Here is a 26,851-nt window from a genome sequence, read left to right on the forward strand (position 1 = left end):
GCCGCATTATTTAAGTGCCAGTCGTGTGTTTTGTCACTTTTTCATTTCATTTTTGTTGCTTTTTCTTGTTGATTTTCACACACACACTCACAAAGCAAACTGTGGGAGCTCAATGTGGAACCAAATAGAACCATATCACATAAAACAACAACATTTGGAGTCTTAGATATAGTAAAAAAAATCTCAACCGAACAATTCAACTCTATAGTCATCGCTGAATTCATTCTTGTGTGAACGAAAACACCTTTAACTAAAACATCTTTTACTGTTTTCTAACAACATAAATCCTGGTGGAGCGTTCCAGGTAACCATGGCTCTGTAACAAACAGCAGCATCTGATTAGTTTTACAGCAGGGTCGAGCTCACCTTGTTGCACTGGTCAGACGTCTTCCAGAACTAGGATTATCTGAGAAAAATGACAATTTATTATGTATGACTTTAGGTATTTTTGTCAAAATGTTTCTAATAAATGCTACTAGGAAGTACTTTAATCTACATTTGATCGTTAACCAGGCCAAACTATTAAGCATTGTCCTCACATTGGTTCTGTATGGGCAACCTAAAACAATCCGTGCCGCTTTATTTAGTAGTAGTAGTTTATTCCGTCAGTTCATTCCTTTAAACGTAAAAACATTTCCAATTCTTTGTGTACAACGTGACTGAAAGGGTTTAGGCTGAAGTGAAAACTTACTACGCCCAGTTTATTTTTATTTATTTATTTATTTCAGTCATGTTAGTTACATGTTTTTCAACAACTATACATGATTTATTTATTTTTTTATACATGATTGAAAAGGAGCACGAAGAAGACAACGCTTTTGCTAAGTGCCCCTTTCTTCAAATACAAAATGTAGACAAAAAAAACTAAACATAAATGGTCTGATTCGCAGGTATTATACTTAAAGCCATAAACTAGAATAAACAACACAGGTACTACTGTTTTTAAAGTTAATATCTAATATTTACAGTCGTGTGTGAGAGTTGATATTTGTTGATTTGAACTGTGGAGGAGTTCTTTACATTCAAGGGCAGGGTGTTCCACAGTTGTTGTTTGAGCTACTTGTAACTTGTGTAGATTATTTTCACGTGTGTTTGACCAAACAACTGATGCATAATCTAAGTATGAAAGAACAAGTGATTGAACTAGTTGTTTGGTCAATAACCGAGGAATACATTTTCTACAATGCTTAATTATGCCCATACTCCTCCCCATTTTCTGCAACATATAATTAATTTGACTGGTCCACGACAGTCTAGAATCTACTACTACTCCCAACAATTTCGCTTGATCTACTTGTTCAATTATCTTATTTCCTGAGTTCAGGTGTAGCATCGGTGTTGTTTTCAATAAGTGTTTTGTACAAACTACCATGCATTTAGTTTTTTCGACATTAGCTACTAATTTCTTTGCTCTGATCCATGGAGTTAGTAAGGCTAATTCCTCGTGTAGAATGTTATTAAGTTGCCAATCTGTTTGTGCAGAGGCAAACAATGTGTAATCTGCATACAGAGCCTCTCGTAAGTGTTCATACACCTTGAACTTTTGCACATTTTGTCATGTTTACAACACTAAACATAAAGATTTTATTTTTGTTGTTTTACTGAACGTTCACACACAAGTAACAGACAACTGTGAAGTGAAAGCAAAATGATACATGATTCTGTTATTTTTCAAAAAATAGAAAAGTGAAAAGTAGGGCTTGCATAAGTATTCATACAGCATTTTCTGAGTGCATTAAATTGCCTTTAAAACATGACTCCAGAATGTTCACACCTTGGCCTAACGGTTAAACAGAGGCACCTGTGTGTATCTACTCTCAGTATAGTTACAGGTGTTCTGTGAGGGCCTCAGAGCTGTGGTCACTAAACAACATCATGAAGGTCCAGGAGCACCAGAGAGGTCAGGGATAAAGCTGTGGAGAAGTTTAAAGCAGCGTTAAGTTATATTTCCCAAGATTTAAACATCTCCCGGAGCAACTGTTCAATCCATCATTCGGAAATGGAAAGAGTAAAGCACCACTGCCAACTTACCAAGGCGTGGTCCTCCACCTAAACTAAGAAACTGAACAAGGAGAACACTGGTGAGAAATGCAACCGAGTGCCCCATGATAACTCTGGAGCAGCTGTGAAGTCCTGCCGCTGAGCTGGGGGAATCTGTACATGGGACAACTATAAGTCGTATCTTCACAAATCTGGTCTTCATGGACGAGTGGAAGAAGAAAGCCATTATTGAAAGGGGGCCATAAAAAATCCCGTTTGAAGTTTGTAGAAGTCATATGGAGGACACAGCTCCATGTGGAAGAAGGAGCTTTGGTCAAACAAAATAACAGACCAGGCTTCATCACAAATTAGATCAGCCGTTAAAGAAGAGGCAGCACCGACACCAATTCATCCATTTCCACACCAAGTCACATGGAAAGGTTCCTCGTTGGTCTTTTAGCCAGGACGTCATATGTGCAGTCACTGGTGGGCAGTAGAAACCCCCAAAGCATGTGTTGCTTCCTAGTGCTGTAAAAAACATTCACTGGAAACACAGAGGTTATTCACATGTTGAACCACCCTGGTCATGGAGGATCAGACTCACTACTTGAATAATCCTGCCTCGTGTCTGCAAAAACTACTCGGAGGACTTAACCGAAAGGCAGTCACTCCAGCATCCACTAAGGCCCATGTCTTCACCAATGGGACGATATTGATGGACTAGAGGAGACTCTCACTGGAAACATCTGAAACCAGCAGGTTGGTTTGTGGCTGGAGGTTTACAAGACGGGATTTAAGTTCTTTTGGCTAGTGCTAGGCTAGTGCTAGGCTAGTGCTAGGCTGGTGCATTTCTTCAGTATCAGCTAGCCTGCATTCCCTCACAGAGGCTTCAGAGGCCTGGACACTTCACTGGGATTTCTGCTGGAATTCTCTGGCAGCTTTTGTGTTTGTTTGGAGATCCCACTGTAGTGCAGCGTCTGGGTTATGGCCTGTGACTTGTCACGTTTAAACTGATTCTAAACATGTGCTGAGCGTGTCCTGGAGCAGAACCTTTGCTCTGGTGATGTCGTGTTCTCCCTGTGCAGGGAAATAAAGGACCACTTGGTTCAGACTTTAACTCTCTCCATTGTTTATTTGTAAAACTGTTGAGACTTAGAAAATCCACCACATCTGAACAAATGCAGTGTCTTTGTGCAGCCTGTGAGGAAACCAGGCCCGCCTTAATGTACCCATAGGCCCCGGGGCTTGAACAGAATTGTAGGCCCCCCCTCAGCGCAAACCCTAACCCTAAATCCCATTAAAAAAACAACAACCTGCAACTCCTACATGTGTCAAAAATAAATGTTAAATGACATCTTGCAATGTGTATCAAAATCTCTATCTTTAATGCAAATTAAAAAAAAAACTACAACTCAACTAAAACAGACTGTCTCTTGCAAACAGAAAACATGCTTCACTTTCTGGCTGAGAAGTCTTTAATTATGTCCGTAAAGTCCAAGTCACGAATGATGTCATTTTCAAGTGACATCAGTGAAAGATGGCTATGTCTCTCTTGGTGCATCCCTGACCTCAGGCGAGATTTTACCAATGAAAGCTTTGAAAAGGACCGCTCCCCAGCCATCGAACAGGGTCTGAGTTAAAAGGGTCCACAATGTTCGAGTCCTCTTCCACTCCTCCTCCTGCTGCGGGAGGAGGTCTGCATCAGCGGCGTCTTTTTCCTTCTTTGCTCCTAACTGGTCCGCGCTCTCCCCCCCCGACTCGTCTGGGTGTAGCGGTGAAATGGCAGCTGCATAGCTACTGGTTGAAGGCTGGGTTGGCTGTACGGGGAAGGCAGTGGCACCTCCTTTAGCAGCTCCTCCTCACCGGATTGAGAGCCAACAATCTCCTCGCTCTCGCTGTCAGCTGCGCGGCCTGCGCCTCCCGTGTCATGGGCGCTGGCTGCAGCGGCTGCGGGTGCCAGTTCGCCGAGGCTTGTGGAGGTGCCTGCGTCCGCGGCGCTGGTTCCACCTCTGGGTGTTGATTTTAAAAAGCCCGTTGAAAGTGAATAGATGCGTTACGTACATAAGTTACGTCTTTCTATGCGCTTGGATTGGTTAGAATTTGTCATAGTATCAATGCGATGCGATGACAAATTCTAGCCAATTGGTCAGTTGACGCTGCAGTATGTGATTGACAGGTAAAACAAACAAATTACAATATTATGGAATTCGATTATATCTGATAGGCCCTCTGGGCCAAGAAGGGCGGGCCTACTCCAGGTACACAGCGTGAAGTCAAGTGATTGACATGAAAATCGACGAATCATCTTTACTTTGTCCTTTTTTCTTTAATTCTGATAGGCCCTTGACAATAGTAGGCCCCTGGGCTCCAGCCCCTGCTAGCCCGTTGGATAAGGCGGGCCTGGAAGAAACTCCTGCTGTGATCCTGGGCTGTACAAAACCAAACACTAATGCAGCCTCTATTCTTCAGCAACAGTTCAGAAAAATGTTCTCAGGAAACAGAAACAGTGGAATCACGTGTCGGATCTTTCCCATTTCTGTCCAAATCACAGACCTGCTGATTCACACTGGATCAGTTTGATCAGCTCGGAGTTCAGCTAAATATAGGAGGTCATTCACAGAGGGATTTTGACTTTATAAATCACTGACATGGGATTAACGTCACAGACCTTCTCCGTGATTATGACTAATCACATGTGGTCCTGAGGTCAAACTCATCCCGTGTGAATCGAGCTTTAGGCTTCAGCTTTTTATTTCTAATGTACAAAAACAACAGTGTGGTTCAAATATGTCACACAGAGAGTTTTATTCAAGAGAAACTCTTTGGAGCCAAACTTGAAGCACAAAGTGAGTCTTTACAGGACTCGAACTACAAGAAGCTTCAGCCTCCGCCTGGAGAGTGAGTTAGAACAGTCGTTCCCCCCGGGGGCTCCTGGGACGGCAGGAGGTTTTAAAGGGTTAAAAATCATCACAGAGAACAGGTGATTAAAACTATCTCATTTCAGAAATGTGTTTAAAAAGCAAATCATCAGCTCATAATATCAGATCAATGTAATAATATCATTAAGTATTAGCTCCAGGATTAGACGCCTGGAGAGTCTGTGACCCGCGAGGCCTGAAGGACTTCACCTTCTTCTCTCGTCCTCGTCGTTCTTTCTTTGGAGGAGACTTTGTGTCTCAGACCTGTTCTTGATGGAGCTCAGACCTGTTCTTGATGGAGCTCAGACCTGTTCTTGATGGAGCTCAGACCTGTTCTTGATGGAGCTCAGACCTGTTCTTGATGGAGCTCAGACCTGTTCTTGATGGAGCTCAGACCTGTTCTTGATGGAGCTCAGACCTGTTCCTCTGAGCCGTGATGCTGATCCTTCTGTTTATTCTCCTGGGCTCAGTCTGAGGCGTCTGATCTGGAGCTAAACATCTTCAGGACACATTAGTCTGTTATCAGCTGTGGAGAAGCAGAGATCAGATTAGCTTTATATTCCAAATCATTAATTGCAATATCAACTGACACTGGAATATATGAAAGGATAAAGTCTCCAGGTCTGTTTTTAATAAAACATAACCTGGTTATAATTTAAAAAGAGTCTTTGCTGATGATTCGAACGAAGAAACTCTTTAAAACAAACTCCAACAGCCTCAGTGATTTTAGAGACAAAAACAGACAGAAAAAGCGGCTCCAGGTTCAGAACAGTTTCATAAAGTCAGGACTCACTCCAGTGTCTCCAGTCGACAGTGAGGGCTCTGTTTAAGGTCGAGGAGCTCCTTCCTGTCTGAGTATCTCAGACCGTTATTCCTCAGGTCCAGCTCAGTGAGATGTGAGGGGTTGGACTTCAGAGCTGAGGCCAGAGAGGAACAGCTGATCTCTGACAAACCACAGTAATTCAATCTGAATAAAGAATAAATGAAGTGATTAAAGTCCAGAGTTAATACAGATAAAACAAGCACAAAGACAGACATCTTTATAAATCAATAACATGAATTCAAACTGAACAGTTAAAAAAATAATCATAAACACCATTTTCCAAATTATTTTCCTAACAGTCTAATTCCTTCCTAATACTTTCTAGAATATAGTTTGAGCAATATACAAATCTTAATGTATAAAAAGCATAAACGGATAAATGCATTTCATTCATTTTGTTTTGTCTCTTTGTCAAACGTTAACAATGTTCAAAAAGTCTGTAGGAAAAGACATCTAGACTTTAATCCTTCTGGAAATGTATTTCTTTTCATTGTGAACAAAAACAAATTAATACAACTGTTTTGTTCATAGTTTGTATTAAAACCTGAGCTCTGACACAGGGACAGTGAACTGACCTGAGAGTCTTCAGGCGACAGTCTGTGCTTTGCAGAAAACCACACAGATGAGACACTCCTGAGTCAGACAGGTTTGTGTTATCACTCAGGTCCAGCTCAGTGAGATGTGAGGGGTTGGACTTCAGAGCTGAGGCCAGAGAGGAACAGCTGATCTCTGACAAACCACAGTCCTCCAACCTGAATAAAGAATAAATGAAGTGATTAAAGTCCAGAGTTATTACAGATAAAACAAACACAAAGACATATTGATTAATAAACAACATGAAATCAAACTGAAAAGTTAATAATAAAGAATGAAAGAATTTTCCACAAACCGATTAAAGTTTAATTCTTCCCTAAAACTTTCTAAAATAAGTGCCAGCGCAGGAGAACAATAACAACATCTCCGACAACCCGTGCAGAGTTAACTGTGGGCTAAGAGGCGAGAAGAGTGAGAACAGACGGGAAGACAGGGCGGAGAGAGCGGTAAGAAGAAGCAAACAGCTGTTTTTTATCGCTATTACACCGCTACATGTGATTAAACCAGGCCTACTCTGACCCCACTGAGCAGAGAAACTCTCCTCGCATTTCTGCGGAGATGTTTAAACGTCCATGGACAAAGACAAGAGCGCGGCCGCTGCGCTCATACGTGCGCAAACGATAACCACCGCCTCCTCTCTTAACCACTGCCTCCTCTCTTAACCACTGCTTCCTCTCTTAACCACCACCTCCTCTCTTAACCACCGCCTCCTCTCTTAACCACTGCCTCCTCTCTTAACCACCGCCTCCTCTCTTAACCACTGCCTCCTCTCTTAACCACTGCCTCCTCTCTTAACCACCACCTCCTCTCTTAACCACTGCCTCCTCTCTTAACCACTGCCTCCTCTCTTAACCACCACCTCCTCTCTTAACCACTGCCTCCTCTCTTAACCACTGCCTCCTCTCTTGACCACTGCCTCCTCTCTTAACCACTATCTCCTCTCTTAACCACTGCCTCCTCTCTTAACCACCACCTCCTCTCTTAACCACCACCTCCTCTCTTAACCACTGCCTCCTCTCTTAACCACTGCTTCCTCTCTTAACCACCACCTCCTCTCTTAACCACCACCTCCTCTCTTAACCACTGCCTCCTCTCTTAACCACTGCTTCCTCTCTTAACCACCACCTCCTCTCTTAACCACCACCTCCTCTCTTAACCACTGCCTCCTCTCTTAACCACTGCCTCCTCTCTTAACCACCACCTCCTCTCTTAACCACTGCCTCCTCTCTTAACCACTGCCTCCTCTCTTGACCACTGCCTCCTCTCTTAACCACTATCTCCTCTCTTAACCACTGCCTCCTCTCTTAACCACTGCCTCCTCTCTTAACCACTGCCTCCTCTCTTAACCACCACCTCCTCTCTTAACCACTGCCTCCTCTCTTAACCACTGCCTCCTCTCTTAACCACTGCCTCCTCTCTTAACCACCACCTCCTCTCTTAACCACTGCCTCCTCTCTTAACCACTGCCTCCTCTCTTAACCACCACCTCCTCTCTTAACCACTGCCTCCTCTCTTAACCACTGCCTCCTCTCTTCACCACTGCCTCCTCTCTTCACTTCTCCCTGCGCTACGTTCAGGAGGTGAATTTAAGCACTTGTTGTCACTCCTGGTTGTCTTAAACCTTTAGTAAAACACACGCACTCTGTGCACGCCCACACTAGATGACACGCGCTCAAGTCACGGTGGACGGTGCACGTGCACAGCTCGGTGGACGGTGCACGTGCACAGCACGGTGGACGGTGCACGTGCGCGTGCACAGCTCGGTGGACGGTGCACGTGCACGTGCACAGCTCGGTGGACGGTGCACGTGCGCGTGCACAGCTCGGTGGACGGTGCACGTGCACGTGCACAGCTCGGTGGACGGCGCACGTGCACAGCTCGGTGGACGGTGCACGCGCACGTGCACAGCACGGTGGACGGTGCACGTGCGCGTGCACAGCTCGGTGGACGGTGCACGCGCACGTGCACAGCACGGTGGACGGTGCACGTGCACAGCTCGGTGGACGGTGCTCTGCGCGCTCGGACCTCGACCCTGTCCCGGTTTTCAGGCTGGGAAATGTGGTCACTGTATATCTACTTATTAAAGAGACTGTAATCAGGTTAACATGGCACATTTAGCTTTTGGCCAAACATATTGTTATTTAACTGTTTGCCCACAATTACTGCAGTGTTTTTTTCTGTGCTGCCAAAAAATGTATTTCCCAAGTTTTGTTTTCATTGCCAAGCAACAAACACATTTAATAACGAATGGGATTTTAGATCAGCCTCTGTGTAAAACTATTTTACACTGTAAAGAGTTACTCTCTGTATCCAAAACCATGAATGAAAACAAGTTGAATAATACAGTTTTTTTCTTAATTTTAAATATAATGTATTACGTATCGGATCGGTACTCGGTATCGGGCAATTCTCAAAATCAAATGACTCGGACTCGGATCGGGGGCCAAAAATCCTGATCGGGACATCCCTAATTGAAACATCACTTTGGCAGTGAGTGAAGTTGTGGATACATGACCACGCCCACTTCAGACTAAGGCCACGCCCACTTCAGACCAAGACAGGGAGCAGTACCGAGGCTTTAGGAAACAGCCATAGTGTGAATAATGTACAAATCAAAATGCATTAAACACATAAACAGATAAATACATTACATGTATTTTGCTATGTCTCTTTTTAAAACATTTATAGGATAAAACTTCTAGACTTTAGTTCTTCTGGAAATTAATTTATTCCCTACATGAACAAAACACAAACAAATCACTAAAACTGTTGTTGTTCCTAGTTTGTGTTAAAACCTGAGCCCTGACACACAGACAGTGAACTGACCTGAGAGTCTGCAGGCGACAGTCTTTGAGTTGAAGAAAACCACACAGATGAGACACTCCTGAGTCAGACAGGTCTTTGTTAACACTCAGCTCCAGCTCAGTGAGATGTGAGGGGTTGGACTTCAGAGCTGAGGCCAGAGAGGAACAGCTGATCTCTGACAAACCACATTCCCTCAATCTGAATGAAGAATAAATGAAGGGATTAAAGTCCAGAATTAATACAGATAAAACAAACACAAGAACTGACATCTTGATTAATAAACAACATTAATTTAAACTGAATGGTTAATAATTAAAACAAATAGAATATAAGACAAACCGTTTAAAGTCTAATTCTTTCTTGAAACTTGATGAAATATAGCTTGAACAATATACAAATCTTCATGTATAAAAAGCATCAACTGATAAATGCATTACATTTATTTTGTTATGTCCTTTCAAACACTCAGTGTTCTAAAGTCTGTAGGATAAGACCTCTAGAGTTTCACTGTTCTGGAAACAAATTCATTTTTTTCATGAAGAAAACTAATGCAATTCACTAAAACTGTTTTGTTCATTGTTTGTGTTAAAACTTGAGCCCTGACACAGAGACAGTGAACTGACCTGAGAGTCTTCAGGCGACAGTCTGTGTACTGCAGAAAACCACACAGATGAGACACTCCTGAGACAGACATTTCTTGGTTATCACTCAGGTCCAGCTCAGTGAGATGTGAGGGGTTGGACTTCAGAGCTGAGGCCAGAGAGGAACAGCTCATCTCTGACAAACCACAGTAAATCAATCTGAATAAAGAATAAATTCAGTGATTAAAGTCCAGAGTTAAAACAGAAAAAAACAAAAAGACAGACATCTCCATTAATAAACAGCATGAATCAAAACTGAATAGTTGATAATAAAACCACAAGAGAATTGTCCACAAACAGTTTAAAGTCTAATTATTTCCTAAAACTTTATAAAATACACTTTGATTAATATACAAATCTTAATGTATAAAAAGCAAAAACTGATGAATACATTTCATTTATTTTGTTGACTCTTTTTAAATCATTTACAGAGTTCAAAAAGTCTGTAGGATAAGACCTCGAGACTTTCAACACAAACAAATCACTAAAACTGTTTTGTTCATAATTTGTGTTAAAACTTGAGCCCTGACACAGAGACAGTGAACTGACCTGAGAGTCTGCAGGCGACAGTCTTTGTGTTGCAGAAAACCACACAGATGAGACACTCCTGAGTCAGACAAGTCTTCGTTATAACCCAGCTCCAGCTCAGTGAGATGTGAGGGGTTGGACTTCAGAGCTGAGGCCAGAGAGGAACAGCTGATCTCTGACAAACCACAGCCACTCAATCTGAATAAAGAATAAATTAAGTGATTAAAGTCGAGCGTTAATACAGATAAAACCTGAGACCTGAACATGAATTCAAACTGAAGAGTTTATAATAAAGAATGAAATAATTTTCCACAAACCGATTAAAGTTTAATTCTTCCCTAAAACTTTCTAAAATAAGGGCTGTTTCCCAAAGCCTTGGTGTTGAAGGCTGTGCCTCCAAACTCACTTCCTTCCAAACCAAGGACCTTGGTCCAAAAAGACCTGCTACTGGAACTCACTTCAAAGGCAAAGGAAGTGACATCACAAAATAAAAAAGGAGGTTTTGTTTTGTCCAGGGCAGAGGGTCTGCTGAGGCAGATTCTAAGTAATTATATTATTACAAACTGAAGATAAATAAAGAAAAAGCTCTCAGATGATGAAACCTATCGGAAAATACAAAATAAAGCTAGAAAGTGGGAACAAAAACTTGTGCTTGATTTCAATTAAATTCAGTTCCCACTAAACAGATCAAGTCCTTTGCTGCTCCGTGAAGCAGTGACATTTGATTAAATATTTGAATGAAATATTCATAAAAATTATAAAAAAAATAATCAAATATTTGTTTTTCTACTATTGACGGAAAAAAGGTAAAACCTAAAATTGATTATTTTGCCAAATCTTTAAAAAGTTTTTTTTGTTTGTAAAAAGACACAAATAAAATGAACACGGGCAGAACCACAAAACTAGTCAGAGCTCGTATTTTTTTTCTTAAAAAGTGGGATTTAAGTGCCTTAAAAAATCACACAAGCCGTGCTGACTTTATTCACCTCTTTTACTTTTACTTTCTTGACAGCCGTGGTGCATTATGGGTGTTTTTGGCTTGAGCAAAGGCAGCGAAGGCTACACTGATGTATCCTTGGTAAATTAGCCAAATGCTAACCAAAGGGAGGACACGCCTCCAGACGACTTGAACAATAGGTGTGTTTAAGATGAAGTGGCCTCGCCTCGATTCCAGACGAGACCAGGCGGTGGCGCCGAGGGCGGAGAAAGGCGCCTCTAATCAAGTCAGACACATCTCAGCCCCGAGAACAGAGAGGAGCCTCAGGTCACGCAGCGTCTCGCGTTTGTTAGAAAGACTTTGGTAATAAAACTATTGTTAAAGTTTGTGACACATTTCTGCTTCTCCCACACACCAGACAGACCCATCACTACAGCTACAATAACAGACTCTCCTCTTACAGTTTAGGATTATGTAAGAGATATGGACTATTATACTTATTTGAGAATTTTATGTTATACAATGGTTTACAAATGGTTCAAAGACACCCCACAACGTTTTTCTTATTTTGTGTGTCATTTTGCAACATTGTTCAATGTTGTGCTCTAACTTACTGATTGCCCCCGAACGCCTCACCGGGTATTGTACAAAGTGTTGTTGAACGTGACTTGTTAGACAGCGCAGAGAGGCACGGGTATTGAGATGCTTTTACCTTTTTTGACCAAAAATAAAACTCTTCAGAATGAGACAACTCTCTGGTCATCTGTGCCTCAAATGGCTGCAACATCTTGGCGAGCCACAGCCAGGAGATTGGTTTTAAACGGACTATGAGCGTGAGTGAAGATTTTCAGTTGGTAACGTTAGCGGCTACCGTTAGCGTTCCTCGCGCGGCTGACAAACCGCTCTCCTACAACAACGAACCTAGAATCGGACATTAATAGAACAACTTTCGGAAAAAAATGGAGCTGGAAGCCTCGAGGGATCACGTTACGGTTACACTGTGTCGCCTAAGCAAGGATCGACTCATTGAGGTCTGTAAGCTGTTGAAATGTATTACTGATGAGGCGACGGAGGAGTCACTAAAGAAGGCTAACCGCCGGGAGCTGATGAAAGTAATCGAACATAAGTTGGACAAAGTAGAGAAAGACTATGAGCCAGAGGATGCTGTCCGGTATGTGAGTGAACTTTTATCAGCTATTGATGGTCCAGAAATTGGGTCAAAAGGCGATGCTGGTGAGTGGCGCGATTTTACCAGCCACTTGGACAATATGGACAAGATGGAGGAGCTACGGGGAGAGATCAGAGCGCTGGGGGAGAAGTTGAAAATGGCGGGCGCGGAGCCGGTCTCGACCCAAAACACCCAGCCGTTGAGAGTCCCAGAAGTGACCATCCGCAGAGAGTTTCACGTCAGTGGGCAAATAGGTGAAGGCGGACAACGTGATAAACTGTCATACACCAACCTCCTCCACCAGATGGAAAGCGGACTGCGAAAAGGCCACAGTGAGTCAGAAGTGATTGAAGCAGTGATAAGAGCCATTAGTCCTGGACTCAAACTCAGAGACATGCTTGAACTTAAAACAGACTTGACCCTCCCTCAGCTAAAGACAATACTGAAAGGACATTACAGAGAAGATGATACATCTGACTTGTACCAAAAACTGATCAACGTTTCACAGGATCAGAAAGAGTCTCCTCAAGATTTTCTCTTCAGGTCTATTGAGCTGAAAGACAGGCTACTGTATGCTTCAAAGGGGAAAGAAGCCGAGCACTACGGAGCAGACCTAGTTAAGAGGAAGTTCTTGAGGTCAGTGGGTACAGGTCTACTGAATGACAACATCAAGTTTCAGCTGAAACCACTTCTCGACAACCCGGATGTGACTGATGAAGCTTTAATTGAGAGACTAAATGAAGCAGCCAACCTAGAAATGGAAAGGCTGAACAAGTTAAAGCGGAACAATAACAATAAAGCACCAAAAATCAATGAGTTGCTGACACCAGATGAGCCACGGAGCAGCCCGCAAAACACCTCAGCCCCAGCGAAGGAGACCACAAAGGCTGCTCGGGCTCCCCCAGAAGTACATGCCCTAGTAACAGAACTCAAAGCTGAGATGGCCGAGATGAAGCAGATGGTTCTGGCTTCCCTGAACGCAAGCAAGTCCCAGCCCATGAAGAAACCACCCGACGACGCACGCGCCCGTAGAAGGAGAGGCTGCCGGACCTGTCAGAGCAACGGTGAGGGAGACAGCTGCACCCACTGCTTCAAGTGTGGCCAATCGGGCCACATCTCCAGAGGATGCCGAGCTTCGCGTCCTCTTCAGGGAAACGACGGAGGGCCACTGCCACGGGACCAGTAGTGACCCAGCCACCTCATCAGGAGTCCCGCCGTTGCTGCCACTGCCAACTGGAGGAGCAACGTGATGCCCCACTCCAGACATGTGCAGGGTGCTCTTCCGCCACCTACTGTTCCAAGACATGTCAGACACACCACTGGCAGGAACACCAACACACATGTAAAGCAGTGAGGGTAGTTGAAAAATATTTGGGTGACAAGGAAGAAAAGAGGTGGTCCTCACACATAGGAAATGTTGACATGCTGCTAAATAAGGAAGGTAGAAAACTCATCAAACTTATTGGTAGACGCAAAATGGTCAGGTGCACTTTTGATAAGGTACCAGTTACAGCACTTTGGGATACAGGTGCACAGGCTACTGTAATAAACGACAAATGGAGAGCTGAGCATTTACCTCATACACTCCTAAGGGGGATAGATGAACTCTTAGGACCACAACCCTTAAATGGACTAGCCGCCAACCAGACTGAGATACCTTTTATTGGGTGGGTCCCAGTAGAGTTCAAACTTGCGGGTTCAGATGTTTCCAGCTCCAGCCTTTTAGTGCCTGTACTAGTCTCTAGTGACCCTAATGTGGCTCAGGACCCTATCATAGGATTTAATGTGATAGAGGAAATTCTTAATGAGCAGGCAAAACAGTGGGGTACTAAAGACAATGACTGTGCTGCTAGCATTGTGAGTAATGCTTTTGACATTGACACTGTTTCTGCTAAAACCTTTATCCAGTTAATGCAGACCAACCAAACGGCTGACGTAGGGACTCATGTCAAAACAGGACGAGGTAAAGTTGATCTGGGTCCGGGTGAGGTGGCTACCCTTCGCTGCCGCACACGCATATCTGCCGAAGAAGATGCTGCAATGCTGTTCTGCCCAAGTGTGAACCAAGCTTTACCTGAGGGACTCCTTATCCAAGAGGTACTGTTTAGAGTGAAAAAGGGCAACTCCACTGCAGTCCCAGTGTCTGTTACTAATACTACAGGCCATAGAATCACTTTAGGACCTCGTGTTATTTTGGGACACATTGAGGGGGTTAAAGCTATTTATCCAGCCGCCCTCCAGCCGGTAGAGACACAAACTGATAAAGTAGCAAGTGATGCAGATGTCCAAGTCTCATCTCCACAAAGTGACTTGAGTGAGGCATGGGACCCTCCTGTAGCCTTAGACCATTTAACAAGTGAACAACAAAGTGCAGTAAGGGAAATGCTAAGGGAGGAATGTAAAGCTTTTTCTCAAGATGAAAATGATGTAGGCTGTATTCCCTCCCTCCGCATGCACATTACGCTCAAAGACCAGGCACCAGTTCAAAAGACTTATATCAGTGTACCCAAACCCCTACACCAGGAAGTCAAAGCCTATTTGCAAGACTTGATAAACAGGGGGTGGGTCACAAAGTCAAAATCGCCCTATTCGTCCCCCATAGTGTGCGTAAGGAAGAAGTCAGGTGAACTCAGACTCTGCGTGGACTATCGTGAACTGAATTCTAAATCAGTGCCTGACAGACATCCTATTCCCAGGATACAAGACATGCTTGATAGCCTTACTGGTAGCTCCTGGTTTACAGTACTGGACCAGGGGAAGGCTTATCATCAGGGGTTTTTAGATGAAGAAAGCCAGCCTCTCACAGCGTTCATTACACCCTGGGGTTTATACCAGTGGGTCAGGATCCCATTTGGACTAAGCTCTGCCCCAGCTGAGTTTCAGAGAAGCATGGAGGAGTGTCTGTGGGGCTTACGTGATGACATTTGCCTCCCCTATCTTGATGACAATTTGGTCCACAGTAAGTCGTTTCAGGACCATGTTGAACATGTCAAAGCAGTGTTACAAAGGTATCAAAAACATGGGGTAAAACTTACAGCTAAAAAGTGTGAACTGTTCAAGCTCAATGTCAGGTTTTTGGGCAGGGTTGTGTCAAAAGAGGGTCACAGTATTGATCGAGCAGAAGTTGCCCCTGTGCTGGCACTGAAAGAGAAACAGCCTTGCACAGTGGGTGAGGTGAGACAATTACTGGGTTTCCTATCTTACTATAGGTCTTACATACAAGACTTTTCACGCATTGCTAAGCCCTTGTATGAACTGCTCGCCACGCCATCTGGTCAAAACCCACAGAATGCTAAGACACTGAAAAAGACTAAGAAAGGAAAAAAAAAACAGATTCAAGGACAGCTGCCCTCATCTGCTTCTGTCAAATGGACTGAGACTCACCACCAAGTCGTGTGTAACCTTGTTGATAAACTGTCCAATCCTCCGATCCTAGGGTACCCTGATCTTGACCAACCTTTTGTGTTGCATACTGATGCTTCTCAGGCAGGTTTAGGAGCTGTGCTCTATCAGCGCAGTAATGGCAAGCTAAGAGTCATAGCCTATGGGTCCAGAACTTTAACGCCTCCTGAGAAAAACTACAACATGCATTCAGGAAAATTAGAGTTCTTAGCACTTAAGTGGGCTATTTGTGAGCGTTTCAGAGATTATTTGTTCCATGCACCGTCTTTTGTGGTTTATACTGATAATAATCCGCTCACTTATGTCTTAACCTCAGCCAAGTTAAATGCATCAGGTCAACGCTGGGTGGCAGAGTTGGCAGATTTTAACTTTACAATAAAATACAGACCAGGCAAATCTAATGCAGACGCAGATGGATTATCGAGAATGCCAATGGACTTTGAGGACTATATGAGCCGCTGTACACAGACAGTCAGTCAGGATGCTATAGCAGCTACACAGCAGAGCATCCTTGTACAGCAAATAGAGCAAGTTCCTATGTTCAGTGCTGTTTCATTTGACGCCCTACAACAGCAGGTAGGGGCAGAGAGACTTTTGGACACAATCCAGCCTTTACCCAGAGAAGAGATCTGTGCAGCTCAGCAACATGACCCTGTGATTGGGAAAATGTACAGCTACGTGAAACAAAACAGGAAACCTGTTGCACATGAACTCCAAAATGAAAGCCCTGAGTTTAAGGCACTTTCCAGGGAGTGGAGTAAGCTCAAGATTAGGGAGGATGGGACTTTGTTTAGAGAAACTCAACACAAAAAACAGCTGGTTCTTCCTACAGTTTACCACCCTCTTGTCCTAAACGAAATGCACAAACAGATGGGTCATTTGGGCTCAGAAAGGACAATAAACATCATTCGAGGTCGTTTTTATTGGCCCAAAATGCAAAGAGACATTGAGCATTTTGTCATGAATGTGTGTGAATGTTTAAAAAAAAGGAAGCCAAACAGACAAGCGCGTGCCCCTATGCAGAGCATTGACACCACTCACCCGTTTCAGATTGTGTCTATTGACTTTTTGCACCTCGAGCAATGTAAAGGTGGTTGTGAGTATATTCTTGTAGTCATGGACCACTATACCCGCTTTGCTCAAGCCTATGCAACTACAAACAAAACAGCAAAGACTGTAGCAGACAGACTTTTTAATGACTTTTGCCTTCGATTTGGCTTTCCTGAAAAACTACATCACGAGAGTTTGAAAACAGACTGCTACACCACCTGAAAGAACTATCCGGCATTAAAGGTTCACATACAACTCCTTATCACCCGCAAGGGAATGGACAGACAGAAAGATTTAACAGAACACTTCTATCTATGCTAAGAACACTAACTGAAGAACAAAAAACAGACTGGAAAAACCACCTTCCCAAAGTCATACATGCTTACAACTGTACCGTTAACGAGTCCACGGGCTACTCTCCATTTTTCTTGCTGTTTGGTAGGCTACCACGGCTCCCTGTGGATCTACTATTTGACATTGAACAGGAGGAAAGCCCCGGCCCCTACCAGGACTATGTCGACAAATGGAGGCAAAGGATGTCTGAGGCATACAACATTGCCACCAGGAATGCAAGCAAATCGGCGCAGCGAGGTAAAAAGCAGTATGACAAAAAGGTTCACGGCCCACCACTGCAGATAGGTAGCCGTGTACTGGTGAGAAATGTGACTGAGAAGGGGGGCCCAGGCAAAATCCGCTCCTACTGGGAAGATAACGTTTATGTCATAAAAAGTCAAAAGGGTGAGGACAGTCCTGTGTTTGAGTTGGAGCCAGAGACTGGAAAAGGCAGGACAAGGATTATGCACAGAAATCTGTTATTGCCCTGCGATTTCCTCCCTGTCACATCAGATGACAGAAAGACTGTAAGTGAGACAAAAGCAAAGAAAAGACATTTGGATAAAAAGAACATCACCAGGATGACACAAGCACAGCAGGTGGAAAGTGAGGAGGAGTCAGATGAAGATTTGGCAGATCTTGTTTTCAAGTGGCCTGCCCCTGAGTCTCACAGTACACCTGCATTGGATCCCACTGCTGCTGAGTTCATCCCACAGATCGAAATGGATGTTCAGGAGCAAGATGAGCCTTTTCAAATGACTGAGGATGGTGAGGACGACCCCATCCCAGCTCAACCTGCTGAGGAGGATGTGGCCAATGAGGACGTACGGGACAATGACAGTGGTTCCGATTCTGACTTTGCTGAGGAAACGGAGCAGAAAAGCTCATATCCTAAAAGACAAAGGAAGAGACCACAGACTTTGACCTATCACACTCTTGGCCAACCAACCTTTATTGAAAGGGCAGTTGCAACTAAAAGTTTAAATGTTAATGGTTACTGGCGACCTTGGTAAAAAAAAAAAAAAAAAAAAAAAAGCAAAAAAAAGACACTTTGTTCCCCACATATATTTTGAAAATGTACATACTTCATATTAATGACACATGGATTAATGGCCGGCTATGTATTTTGAGAGTTGGGTAAATGATTTTCTTTTGGTAAATGAAATGTGAAAACAATACCCTTGTGTGAAAAAAATGGTCAAATGGTTTGGTTATGTCTATTCATTACATGTTATGGACTGATTAATGGTAAACTGAGAAAGCATCAGGGGAATACACATCTGCAGTGCACGGTAGTCTGGGTAACTCGAAGACAGGTTATAACCTATGCAAACTGTCCATTCCATACTATTTGATTCATAAATTGTTATTTAGAAGGTACATTTACATGTCGGGACGACATCTTTTAAGTGGGGGAGAGTGTAAGAGATATGGACTATTATACTTATTTGAGAATTTTATGTTATACAATGGTTTACAAATGGTTCAAAGACACCCCACAACGTTTTTCTTATTTTGTGTGTCATTTTGCAACATTGTTCAATGTTGTGCTCTAACTTACTGATTGCCCCCGAACGCCTCACCGGGTATTGTACAAAGTGTTGTTGAACGTGACTTGTTAGACAGCGCAGAGAGGCACGGGTATTGAGATGCTTTTACCTTTTTTGACCAAAAATAAAACTCTTCAGAATGAGACAACTCTCTGGTCATCTGTGCCTCAAATGGCTGCAACAATAAACTTATGCTTATTTAAATGTAGGCCATATGTTGAACACGCGGCACTTTCTGTCAAATATGAAGCATTTCTGCAGATTTAAGTAGATCTCTTTAAGTAGGAGCGTCAGGGCAACACGTTTCTGATCTAAACACAACTCAGATCCATCATCTGTCAGTCCTCTGTCAGCAAACGTGTTTACAGCACTTCATTTCCCACAATCCCTTTGGCCTTTGTAGTTCAGCCAGCCGAGCGAGGCGGAGAAAAGCAACTTCGCTCGCCGACCCAAGGCGCTCCAGCCGCCTCGGTCTCACGAGAATACGGCACCGTCGCACAGGTGGCGTCAGAGCGAGGGGCGGCCATCTTGGACACGAATCTGACCGGCCCGCAGCGCCCGCAGCGCCCGCAGCGCCCGCAGCGCCCGCAGCGCCCGCAGCCCCTGCAGCGCCTGCAGCGTCTCGCTCATCTTAAACACACCTATTGAAACATCACGTTGGCGGCGAGTGATGATGTAGATGTCTGACCACGCCCACTTCAGACCAAGGCCACGCCCACTTCAGACCAACACAAGGAGAGGTACCGAGGCTTTAGGAAACAGTCATAGTGTGAATAATATACAAATCAAAATGCATTAAACACATAAACAGATAAATACATTACATGTATTTTGTTACGTCTCTTTTTAAAACATTTACAGGATAAGACTTATAGACTTTAGTTCTTCTGGAAATTAATTTATTCCCTACATGAACAAAACACAAACAAATCACTAAAACTGTTTTATTCATACTTTGTGTTAAAGCTTGAGCTCTGACACAGAGACAGTGAACTGACCTGAGAGTCTGTAGGCGACAGTCTTTGATTTGCAGAAAACCACACAGATGAGACACTCCTGAGTCAGACAGGTCTTCGTTATAACCCAGGTCCAGCTCAGTGAGATTTGAGGGGTTGGACTTCAGAGCTGAGGCCAGAGAGGAACAGCTGATCTCTGACAAACGACACCAACTCAATCTGAATAAAGAATAAATGCAGTGATTAAGTCCAGACTAAAGTCAGAGGAGTTTCTGTAGCTACAGCTGAACATCTGAGACTCTGGTTTGGAGCAGGACTCAGAGGTCAGGGGTAAATGCTGTAGTTTTTCATATCCTACACTTTACTTCACTGTCAGAGAACGGTTACGTCCCATCACTCAGTGATTAAAGGATGAGGAGGAGGATGGACGAGCGAGAGCCGTCACAGACCTGACACTGACCTGAGAGAGGAGAGCTGACAGTGAGGACTCTTCAGACCAACACACAGAGCAGACACTGAGGAGTCTCTCAGTTTATTATAACCCAGGTCCAACTCTCTGAGATGGGAGGGGCTGGAGCTCAGCGCTGACGCCACCACTTCACAGTGAAGCTCTGAGAGTCCACAGTTGTCAAACCTGTAACAGATGTTAGAGCGACATGTGAGTGATTCTAACAGGTCTGTGAAGCTTCTGTCTGTGACTGAGGACTCACAAAGCCTTCCTGCAGTTCCTCGCCGCTGGGATCAGTCTCTCTTTACCCCGATAAGACGTGTGGTACTTCTTTAGGTCCAGCTCCTCCAGGACCTGCTCTGACATCTGCAGCATGTAGGCCAGAGCCGAGCACTGGATCTCAGACAGTTCCTCCTTAGATCCACCTCCAGACTTCAGGAAGTCCTGGATCTGCTGCTGCACAGACTGGTCCTTCAGCTCCATCAGACAGTGGAAGATGTTGATGCTTCTGTCGGGAGAGACTTTCTCTATGTTCATCTCTTTAAGGTTTTCAATGACTTCTGTGATTTCTGATTCCTTTATTGGACTCAGCAGAGCTCCTAAAAGTCTGTGGTTGGACTCCAGACTGAGGCCATGAAGGAACCGCACAAACAGGTCCAGGTGGCCGTTTGGACTCTGCAGGGACTTTTCAAGATTTTTACTGAGGAACTCATTTGGACTTAACCCTGAGACGGTTCCTTCTCTTCCATAAAGAAACTCCCTGACCACCTCCCGGTTGTTCTGAAAGCAGTGGTGAAGGTAAACGGCTGCCAGAAACTCCTGCACGCTCAGGTGGATGAAGCAGTAGACTGACTGGTTGAAGACACTCTCTCGTTTGAAGATCTCAGTGCAGAGTCCGGAGTAGACCGAGGCCTCGCTCAGGTCCAGACCCACCTGCTCCAGGTCTTCTTGGTAGAACATGATGTTTCCTGTCTGCAGATGCTCAAAGGCCAGTCTCCCCAGCTTCAGGAGCAGCTCTGTGTCGGCCTCTGTCAGCCCCCAGGTCTCAGACCTGACCTCTGTTTGTGTCTGTTTGTACTTCCTCTTCCTGTGCGTCTGCACCAACAGGAAGTGTGCGTACATGTCTGTGAGGGTCTGGGGCAGTGGTCCGCTCTGATGGCTTCTCAACACGTGGTCCAGGACTGTGGAGGTGATCCAGCAGAAGACTGGGATCTGGCTCATGTTGTGGAGGCTGCGGGAGGTTCTGAGGTGGGACAGGACTGTTTGAAGCTGCTCTTCATCTGAGAACCTCTTCCTGAAGTACTGCTCCTTCTGTGGGTCAGTGATGAAGCCCCTGACCTCCGTGACCCTGTGCACGCACCGCGCTGGGATCTGATGGGCCGCCGCTGGGCGGGAGGTGATCCATATAAGGGCGTGAGGAAGCAGAGCGCCTCTGATGAGGTTCACCAACAGTACGCCCACCTCTGACCTCTGTGTGACCTCAGAGATGAGCTCACAGCTGAAGTCCAGAGACAGTCTGCTCTCGTCGAGGCCGTCAAAGATGAACAGGAGTTTACAGACGGACAGAGTGTGGGCTGTGAGCGTCTGTGGGGCAGAGAAACACAACATTTAACATCCATGACTTTACACCACTTTCCTTCAACCCTCACTTTAAACCAGTGAGTGGTGGAGCTCCAGTGTGAGGGACTGCAGGGTTTACAATGGATTTAGCATTTCTTTAACGGGTTTGTGGCGTCAGTCTCCTGACGGGTGTGAAGGCTGACGACCCACTTTCAGTGTCATGTTTCATTTTGAAGTGAAGAAAGGACTGGAGCATTTCCTACTGAATACACGGCGCTGGGCGTTTGGAACATTGGTCTGATGGATGTTCATCTTTATAACCGCGATGTGTCTCTGCCTCAGTCTGTGCTGTAAAGCTTTCATCTCCATCTGTTTAATCAAGTGCATTTCTTTCACCTGCTTCCTTTTTGGCCACAAGAGAGTGAGAGGATTAGCTCTAGGAAGCGCGTGTGAGCCGCTGCTTTGACCATGAACAATAGTTTGAAGCGTTTGGTGCAGTGAATGTGAACACAGACTGAACTAACAAACGCCCTGAGAGCCAGGAGTCATTTCAAAAGTGTTTGAGACTTTGAAATATATGATGTGAAAGGTAAAGCTTTCTCTAAATGAGAGTGACCTGTGGATCCAGCGCTGGATGGAACACTTGGATCAGCTCCATCAGACTGTAGCGCCCCCTGCTGACCAGGTTCATCTCTCTGAAGGACAGTGGCACCACCAGCTGCAGCTCCTGGTTCTCTGAGCCCTGGGCCCAGTCCAGACAGAACTTCAGGACTGAGAAGGTCTTCCCCACTCCAGCCACGCCCACAGTCAGCACGGCTCTGATGGAGCCCTGCTGCAGCGCCCCCTGCTGCTGCTCAGGGGGCAGAGCTTTAAAGATGTCCTGGCACCTGATGGTGATCGCCTGGACCTGCTTCTTCTTGGACTGTGTCTCCAGACTCCACTCCTCAGGTTGGGCTCTGGCCTCTTCACTGAGGCCCTCTGTGATGTACAGCTCAGTGAAGATGCTGTTCAGAAGAGTTCTATCTCCTGATTCTTCACTTCCCTCTGTCACACTCTCACATCTGCTGCTCAGGCTCTGCTTATGCTCCTTCAGAACCTTGTGGAGACCTTCACCTGGACACAGAGGAGGAGACACCTGTTAATGTTGATGAACAGGTCTCTTATTCCCTGCTGTAGTTGATGAGTCTCAGACTGAGCAGACTCACCTGGTGCAGGGCCTTGAACCCCCTGATCAGGACTGTTGCCTGTGTCTCCACACTGAGGCCAGGCGTCCTGCTCTGACTCTGTTTCTCTGTGACAAAAACACACAGCACTGAGCACGTCTTTAACATCTCACAAGTTACAATCACAAATATAAAGCACAGTTTAGGTCAGGTCTTACTGTGAGTCTGGAGCAGGTTCACCACTGAAGGTTAGAGGAGGAGCTTTAGACCAGTCGCTCTTCATGGACAGAGCCGACACTGAGGTTGTAGATCTGTGTCTGTGGAGAGAAGAATAATAAGGTTTTGCTTTGTCTAAAAACACATGTGTCTTTGAAGGAGGTTAAAGTCGATAAGAAACGACTGAACTCACTTTGTCCCACAGAGCTGTGGCTCAGTGCTGCCCTCTGGAGGCTCAGAGGACTTTCTTTTCCTTTTTGACATTTCCTGGAGTCTCGTCCTGGGGGAGAGTCAGAGCCGTTAAACACAGAGATAAACCTCCTCATGTAAAGGACAGACCGGAGCCACAGTGAGAATTCCCAAAGGCAATGCTGTGGTAAGAGGTACTTTTCTTTTATTCTATGCTTCTTGTTTATTGTATGAAGTAAGAATATGTTATTTTGAGAAGTATTTGTTTTCAAAAAAGGCTTTAATGTTCATGATCCATAGTTCATAATACAAACCTTCATCTACAACAGATGTGTTCAGAATCAGAATATCTTTATTCATTTCCAGCCTTTGCAACAAATTCAACATTTTTCATTTAAAAACTCTGTAATAATAAACTTACAATGTACATAGACATGAAGTGATCACTTCTAGGGCCAGTAGCTTGTCAAAAAACTTCACATATGTGAACAGGACATGTTAAAACCATTCACATGTGGAAAATACTATATTTCGAAGCACAGTGACCGCACATGTTGACACTGCATGAGCAATGGGGAAAGTAAACAGTGAGAATGGCAGCATTTACATAGGACACCATAACAGATCAGAGCTCGAGGGAGACATGTAGAGTTTCCACGGAGGAAATTATCAAAGCCTTTTTTTATTATTTTGTCCATCCTATCGGCTCCTTGGATGAGCACCCGGAGTTCACTAAAACTTGTTAAACTTGTGGGACCCGAAGAGCGCTCATTTTCTATTTTCATCAAACATTATTATTACCTTGTTTCAGTCTAAATTACTATTAAATTGTTTTGTGGATTGTTCTTACGTTTTTCAAAAACATGTTAAATGTTTCTTGTAACAATTGTCTCATAATGTAAGAACTAATTACAAAATGAAGGGACAGTTTTATTACAATTTGGACTTTTAATACATAATGTGTTATTACGTAATGCGGCTTTACAGGGCGCTGTCTCTGAATGTGCTGTTCTGAATCTGAGGCGGCTCCTCTGCAGTTTTAGTGTGAAGGCCCTACGAATTATCCACAAAGTCGGATATAGGGAGCTCACCAACCCACTATTTGTACAGTCGCAGATTCTCAAATTTACAGAATTGGTGCAATTAAAAACTGCCCAAGTTGTCTTCAAAGCCAAAGACACTCTACTCCCTGCAAACATTCAAATCATGTTTTCAGACCGTGATGGGGGCTATAACCTAAGAAGGAAAATGAATCTTAAGAAAAAATATTCCCGTACAACTCAAAAAGTATGTCTGTTACACGAAGTGGAGTCGACCTCTGGAACTCATTAGAAGAGGATTTAAAAATGTGTTCAACTGTAGTACAATTTATAATAATGTACAGAAAGCAAATACTGGAAAAGTATGCAAAACTCCTGCAATGAATCATCTGTTCCTGAACTATGAATTGTCTGTTATTTTGATCCTTGATAATGAGAAGTATGTTATGAATCCGGATTTGCTATGTGATGTCCAGAATGTGCACCTTCAACCTTATGCAAGAGCAACACAAGAACGTCCTGAACTAATGACTTTACTGTTGGGATTTGCTAAGAGGAGCCGTTTTTGTTGATTTAATTTGCTACTAAGGCAATTCCTCAGTCTGGAATTTCCGCATAGATCTCATGGTTAAAGCCTAATTACACATTAAAAGTATTGTGCCGTGAGCAGTAGTTTAAGTTGTGTAAGTCTGAAAGGAGGGGTAGGGCCTTATAAGTTATAACTAACTTCTTCCTACTCCCTTTGATACAGAATTATTATGTTGTGAATAATTCTGTATTATATGTATACTATACCTGTATGCATCTGTTGCTCAAATAAACAAACTAAACTACCCTAATCTAAACAGGAAGTGTGGAGGCGGGCTCTGTGCTGCTTCTTCCTCTTCACTCTGCTGTGGGTGGAGCTCAGACTCTTCCCTTTAACCTCTTAACTCCCACCTGAACATGTTCTCTCCTGTTCTCCAAATTCTCCAAATCCAAAGGCTTCTTCAAAACAGCGATAAAAAAGGAAAACAAGAAAATGAGGATGAACACAACAAAAAAGCGATAAAGAGTGACCAAAAACAGCGACAAAAATGACAAAAATCCAGCAAAAAAGTGACAAAAATCCAGAAAAAAGTGACAAAAATCCAAAAAAAAGAGACAAAAATCCAGCAGAAAAGTAATTTAAAAAATGGCAGAAACACATAAGGTAAATAAAAAGTGACGACAATGGCAAAGAGGAGAGAATGCACTTGGTTTTGGCGGGTGGTAAGAGGTTAATGGAGCACAGTTCACTGTGGAGAGTTTGCTCCTCCTGTTTCTGCCTGAGGTGGTCTGAGGTGGTCTGAGGTGGTCTGAGGTGGTCAGAGGTGGTCTGAGGTGGTCTGAGGTGGTCAGAGGTGGTCTGAGGTGGTCAGAGGTGGTCTGAGGTGATCTGAGGTGGTCTGAGGTGGTCTGAGGTGGTCTGAGGTGGTCTGAGGTGGTCTGAGGTGGTCAGAGGTGGTCTGAGGTGGTCTGAGGTGGTCAGAGGTGGTCTGAGGTGGTCAGAGGTGGTCTGAGGTGATCTGAGGTGGTCTGAGGTGGTCTGAGGTGGTCTGAGGTGGTCTGAGGTGGTCTGAGGTGGTCAGAGGTGGTCTGAGGTGGTCTGAGGTGGTCTGAGGTGGTGTGAGGTGGTCTGAGGTGGTCAGAGGTGGTCAGAGGTGGTCTGAGGTGGTCTGAGGAGTTTACAGGAGTGTCTGTCAGTGAGTCTCACATTAATCTGAGGTATTTCCATTTCCCCACGACACCAGTGTGAGAACTCTCTGTGACTCAGTCTCGACATGAAAGAAACACTCACACAACCCAAAAGTGAGTCTGTGTGAAATGTGTGAGGAAAAGATCAGTGTGATCATGTTTCCACTGAATCTCTGTTCAGAACCTTTGAAACAGACGAGCCACTGATGGAAAATAAATGAATCCTAAAGCCTCACCTGGATCAGCAGTGAAGATGTTCCTTTACAGCAGTGTTGTTCAGCCTGAGGAGAGTTTCCCTGAGTCTGAGCTGCAAAGGGAGCAGGAGGTTTACGGGAAAGCATGTGACCTGCTTCAGCCAATCACAGAGCAGCACAGTTCACCCAGGTGTGTCTTTGTGTGTCTTTGTGTTGTTGACACAGGGACGGGCTCCGCTCAGAGTCCAGTCACTTCACAGTCCTTTTATGGAGCTCCGTTTCCTGAATTCATTGAACCTCTGACCTCCTGCCTGAACTGAGCACAGTGTCTCTCGTTCGGCTCTACCCAAATCTAAAAGCTTCTCAGCTGGAGAGCAACAGTTTAACGCTTCATGTGAAAGAAAACTGATCACATTTTTGTTGTGTTTCCATCCTTGTTTTTGTCGCTTTTATGACACTTTGCATAAACTCAAACTGGAGAAAATGTGCTCTGTGAAGGCGGGACTTAAGAGGTTAATGAAGTTTTCCTTTAATTTCAGGCGTCTGTTCTTTAACTGCAGGAGAAGTTTGTTTGTACTGGATTCACCTTTGATTGATTGATTGTTTATTCCGAGCTCAATGTACAATGTATACATTTTTT

The 26,851-nt window shown here is 44.3% G+C and overlaps 1 protein-coding gene across 1 annotated transcript in view; it reads right to left on the reverse strand.

Annotated features, from left to right (window-relative positions):
* LOC306960550 (NACHT, LRR and PYD domains-containing protein 12-like) overlaps positions 1-26,851 on the reverse strand; it is a gene marked incomplete at its 5' end in the record, with an annotated part of 56,278 nt that overhangs the window by 16,165 nt on the left and 13,262 nt on the right. The window contains 11 exons of the mRNA XM_079552983.1: positions 6,297-6,473; positions 9,142-9,318; positions 10,311-10,487; positions 19,728-19,904; positions 20,146-20,319; positions 20,396-21,717; positions 22,310-22,806; positions 22,899-22,984; positions 23,075-23,173; positions 24,247-24,314; positions 26,254-26,324. Of these exons, the coding sequence (XP_079409109.1) occupies positions 6,297-6,473; positions 9,142-9,318; positions 10,311-10,487; positions 19,728-19,904; positions 20,146-20,319; positions 20,396-21,717; positions 22,310-22,806; positions 22,899-22,984; positions 23,075-23,173; positions 24,247-24,314; positions 26,254-26,324 (3,025 nt within the window). The remainder of the gene's footprint in view (positions 1-6,296; positions 6,474-9,141; positions 9,319-10,310; positions 10,488-19,727; positions 19,905-20,145; positions 20,320-20,395; positions 21,718-22,309; positions 22,807-22,898; positions 22,985-23,074; positions 23,174-24,246; positions 24,315-26,253; positions 26,325-26,851) is intronic.

Source organism: Gobius niger (genome assembly GCF_951799975.1).
Source record: "Gobius niger genome assembly, chromosome: 3".
Lineage (NCBI taxonomy): Eukaryota > Metazoa > Chordata > Actinopteri > Gobiiformes > Gobiidae > Gobius > Gobius niger.